At 53.0% G+C, this 4,912-nt stretch overlaps 1 protein-coding gene across 1 annotated transcript in view; it reads right to left on the bottom strand.

Moving 5' to 3' along the window:
* Nucleotides 1-474: 474 nt before the first annotated feature.
* The window catches only part of LOC108800961 (prostasin-like), an 8,972-nt gene continuing 4,534 nt past the window's right edge, over nucleotides 475-4,912 (bottom strand). The window contains exons 4-6 of the mRNA XM_018572940.1: nucleotides 4,255-4,526; nucleotides 2,398-2,571; nucleotides 475-785 (exon numbers count right to left, since the gene is read on the bottom strand). Of these exons, the coding sequence (XP_018428442.1) occupies nucleotides 475-785; nucleotides 2,398-2,571; nucleotides 4,255-4,526 (757 nt within the window). The remainder of the gene's footprint in view (nucleotides 786-2,397; nucleotides 2,572-4,254; nucleotides 4,527-4,912) is intronic.

Below are 4,912 nucleotides of genomic sequence, written 5' to 3'. Positions count from 1 at the left end.
GGGGAAGAAGAGAGAGACGTCATGGCAGCCATTGTGATATGCAGTGTTTTATCAAATTAAACATCCAGTCACGGTCTACATCTCTACGTATATCACAAAGCCGCAACCCGCCCGCACGAAGCTACGAACAACTTTATTGTTCCAGCACAATACAGGACACTCCAGCCAGCTCCCTACTGACGCATTTCACCCCCTACTGGAGCTCGGTTGTAGAGCTCGTAGCTGTTCAATGAATCCCCAGCAGTGGGTGAAACGCATCACTTGGGCGGAGTGTCTCGTGCTGCGTTGTGCCGGAACAATAAAGTTCTCGTCAGCTTTGCGGACGTGGTGCGCCGCTATACGCACAGCATCGCGGCGGTATCACGGCAACAGTTCGCTGTACATCTACTTTAATGAAAGGAAGACGTTCAGGCCAACCGATGAGGACAGAAGCAGAATCCCAAATCACCGATGTGCAACTAGCGCCCCCTTCAGTCAGGTACCAGCGCTGCAGGGGAACCTGGACTGGCCCTTCAAATGCCAAATAGCGTAGTCTCTTTCTTTGTAGGGGTAGTAGTTCCCGTCCGCTCCCTGGCAGCCGAGCTCTTCGTCCGGGATGGGTTGCTTGTCTATGGTGATGGATTCTACTCGGCAGCCGGGGACGTTGGATTGGATCCAGTCAATGTAGGCGCTGGGCAGGATGTAGACTCCGGGTCTGTTGACTGCGCCGCACTCGTCTCCCCAGCTGACCACGCCAATCTGGTACCACTTGTTGTTGATGTTGCAAGAGAGGGGTCCCCCCGAGTCTGTTTGGCTTTCTTCAGCAAATCCAGCATTGACCTCGGGGCCCGGATTTACTCTCTGCTGCTCCAATGCCAGGTGCCCAGAACTGCATGTCCCGGGCATCGGGGGGATAGGAATTCCACACCCCTGCTGCCCCTCCACTCCCTGCTGCCCGAGGAGGCCAGGTTCCTCAATGCGCCTCCCTCTATGCAGGCTGCATACAAGTGATCTTGGTGACATCGCAGAGATCACTTGTACAAAACAAGCGGCGGCTTCCCCGCTCTACATTTAGCCCTGCTTACCCAAAGCCGGGCTAAATGTAGAAAACAACTACCCGCCCAGAACTGCATGTCCCGGGCATCGGGAGATAGTAATTCCACACCCCTGCTGCCCCTCCACTCCCTGCTGCCCCAAGGCCGGGCCTCGGTTGGCCTTGTGGGAAATCCGGCCCCCACGGTCCTGCACTCCACTGCCACAGACCAGGCCCCCATCCACCATTGTCCCTTCCTATGCCATGGGTAGCCGGCTGTCTCTTCCAGGTTCTTGCCCGCCCGCTAGTATTGTCTGTCCCTGCGTCCTCCTGCAGGAGCTGGCTGAGAGGGGTCAGGTACAGGCTGCAAAAAGGCTAAAAGGCTGCAGGAGCCGGTGACATCACCTCCCCTCTATGCTATTGAGACGAGGAGAGGGGAAGTTGTTCTGTAGCGCTCACACACTTCCTGTCCTGAGGGTGACAACATTGCTCCATAGATTTGGTACAGCCAGTGGGCATAGTCACCCTAGGACAGGAGGCGTCACTGACAGCAGACACGTGCGATTCGTTCGTTCCCAATCGAAATTCGGAGGAAATTTCGGAGATTCGCATGTATCCGAATTACAGACATAACGAACGCAAACGAATCCGAATTTCCCATTCGTTTTGGACGAAATTTCGTTGCAGCGAAGTGACATTTGAGAACAAAAAACAAAATTTTTTCCCCCCTCTTACATGTCACTTTGAACGTAAATGTCATAACGAACGTTAACGAAAACGAAACAAATTGACTTTTGGACCCAAATTCGGAAAAAACGAAATAAAGTGAAATCCCGAAACGAATCTTTGGCTGGTGCGCATGTCTGACTGGCAGGATCACCGGGTGAAAGCCCGAAGAAAACTAATGCAGCCGCCACACCCCGAGTATTGGTAAGCTGCAACGGGTCACATTTTTGGGGTTCGATACTCTCTAAGCCCTCGTTCACACCTGAACGTTTTGTAGCGCGTTCTACGCTCGACGAACGCTCTACAAAACGCTCAAAAATATAAATCCCATTGTATTCAACGGGTCTCGTTCCCACCTCGGCGTATTTCCGCCCGTCCCTAACACGTTACAAAACGGCCCACGCCGGAAAAGGTCCAGGTACTACTTTGGGCCGTTTTGTTGCGCGTTTCCATTGGGATGCAACCAAGTAGCCTTCGGAAACGCGCAAAGGTCGCGCGACTTTTTTACCGCGAATCGCGGTAGAAAACCGTGCGACAGACGCGCATATGCAATACGCCTAGGTGTGAACGAGACCTAATACTCCGACTTTTTATTTACAAAGCTGAAAGAAGTCAACGGGCGCGAGCAGATAAGATGTTCATCCTCCGGGTTCGCGCACGTACCTGGCAGGCATCCACTTTGCCCTCTTTGCTCCCCGCGCAGATCATGTCTGATTGGATGGTTGTTATGGCGTCGCTTTTGCTGGGGTTAATGGAGTGCAGACACTGGCAGGTCCTGGAGCTGATGACTTGCACGCCTCCCACTTGCAGGGGTTTGGGGTTTGGGAGTAAAACTGCGAAGACACAAAACATTTTATATCAGTGACCGTACATCATGAGATCACCTCCCTCCGGGCGGTCCTACACGGACCACCAGCCACGGGGCCACACCTCCCGGGATCCCTTCCCCATACCAACAGCAGGCACTTCCGCGTTTTCATGTTCAACAAAAACTTTATTGCAAGTAGAGCAAACTCACATTGCTCACCACCAGACCCCTCCTCATCCTCGGCACCTCCCCTCCGGACCGGCCGCGGGGCCACACCTCCCGGGATCCCTTCCCCATACCAACAGTAGGCACTTCCGCATTTTGTGTTCTTCATGTTCAACAAAAACTTTATTGCAAGTAGAGCAAACTCACATTGCTCACCACCAGACCCTCCTCCTCCTACTTCTCCAGTGAGGGCTTAGTCATGAAAGTCTAGGGCTAGGCAAGAACTAGGTCCCTATTGGAGGAGCAGGCGCTGGGTGTCAAGGGAACAAGGCAACACAACTGTTCCTTTAAGAGAGCTTATATCCAATGAACCGGCAACTACGGTGACACTCGAATGGCCTTCTTGGCGAAGATCAGGCGTAGTATCTGTTCTCATCAGTGTGGAGGAGGGGAAGGGAGCCGCTGTATTGGCCTTATGGCTGGGAAGTGATGTGATGGGGGTCCTAAAGGGTCCTGGCTATGGGAAGGAAACCGAATGTAGCGTCCAATCACGTAAGAGTGGGGGGTCGGGAGTACTTCCTTAGTCCTGGGTTTTGGGACCCCCACCGTGTGGCCACAACACCTTTTGCTGCACATCGCCTCTTGGGCTGGGCCTTGTGGCTAAGACCAGGGGTCATTTTTATTAACGGGCCGCAAGGCCTAGCCATGGTCTAGCACTGTGATGGCACTTATTTATTTTTCTTCACTTTTTTGTGTGTTTTTTTCACTCCACAGGATGTAGAACAAGAAGCTTGCCTGAGAGAAGGTTTTTTGCAGTAGCCACCCCGCTGAATGTTGGGACTGCTCTTCTGAAGGGGCGTCTTGCCTCCTCTGGTAGCACTCTACACCATGGCCACAAAGTGTTCCCAGGTCTTGTCCCTGTCCTTCCCTAGATACATTTAGCACAACGGGGTCCCCCTGTTCAGAGCACATTGGTGTCCAAACCGGCCACGTAAATCTGGTACGAACTTTAAAACTAGACACGAGCTCTCCCGAGATGTTGCGTGGAGACCATGGCAGAGGACACACTTGTTCTATGCTGGGCTTCCTCTAGTGCCAGTAGTAAATGGCGGTCACCGCTCTGTTACGCTGGAAGGTAACGGGACTAAGCTGTCATGGGATCTCTGCACCACCTTCCAAACAGCTAACCCAATGGAGAGATTTCTTCACCCCTCTGGTACGGCGGAGGCCACCCAACCCCACCGGTCTACACGCAGCCTGTCTGTATCTGATCATATCACCCGTCACCTTCCCGCAGGGAACCTCCTTACAATGGATGCTGGGGAGCAAATAGAGCAGCTCAGCACCATAAAGACCACTTTCAGGGCCGGGACAAGGTTACAAAAAGGCCAGTTCAAACCCCGCCCCCAACCACCATCACCCCCCACGACCACACCCACCACCCCTACGAGACCTAAACCACTTTAGCAGAATAGGTTCGCAGGTCCTACAATTTTCGTGCCCTGAAGCTCCGCCCACAAAACACATACATGACCCTCCTTACCTCCGTTCCTGATGCTGCCCCATCCGGTGACATAACAAGTAAGGCCAGCCGGGATCTGGACGCCAGCCGCCAGTAAGCTGATGATGCCCACACCGGGGCCCATAGTCAGCGGGGTCTTAAGCTTGACCAAGGCGATGTCCCCCGAAAAGGCGTCTTCATTGTAGGATGGGTTTTTGATAACGGAGTCGATGAGCACGCTCTGGGAGTTGGCATCGGTGGAATCCAGGTTGGTGGTTCCAACGACGGCGTCGTAATCTGACACTGCATGCTCCCTGCCAAATAAAGAGCTCAGATTAGCACCTTCCATAGCCAGCAATGATTTCATTGGCCAGCGGAGAGCCTTGTCGGCTGGTTGGCTGATGGAAAACGTCTGTCCACCCAGAACTATTCAAGGTTCTGTCCAGGGACTTCCCAAATATACCCCCAACTGTGCGGAGAGAGACAGCTTCTACGACTCCCTGTAACACTAGAACCGGACTTATAAAAGGTGATGGAAGGGCAGCTGCTGGGAGCTCAATTCCTTTTGACGTAGCCACACCCCCAAAACTACGTCTCCCAAGAGCTGTACACACCCTACAAACAGTGTACAGGAAGGTTCTTGGGGAGTCAAAGCAGCAGCATTACTTTTCTGGGAAAGAAGTCTATATAATTATATGGA

The sequence above is a fragment of the Nanorana parkeri genome, unplaced genomic scaffold (assembly GCF_000935625.1).
Source record: "Nanorana parkeri isolate BGI_ZX_2015 unplaced genomic scaffold, ASM93562v1 scaffold2179, whole genome shotgun sequence".
In the NCBI taxonomy this organism is placed as follows: domain Eukaryota; kingdom Metazoa; phylum Chordata; class Amphibia; order Anura; family Dicroglossidae; genus Nanorana; species Nanorana parkeri.
This window is presented reverse-complemented; position numbering and strand designations above follow the sequence as displayed.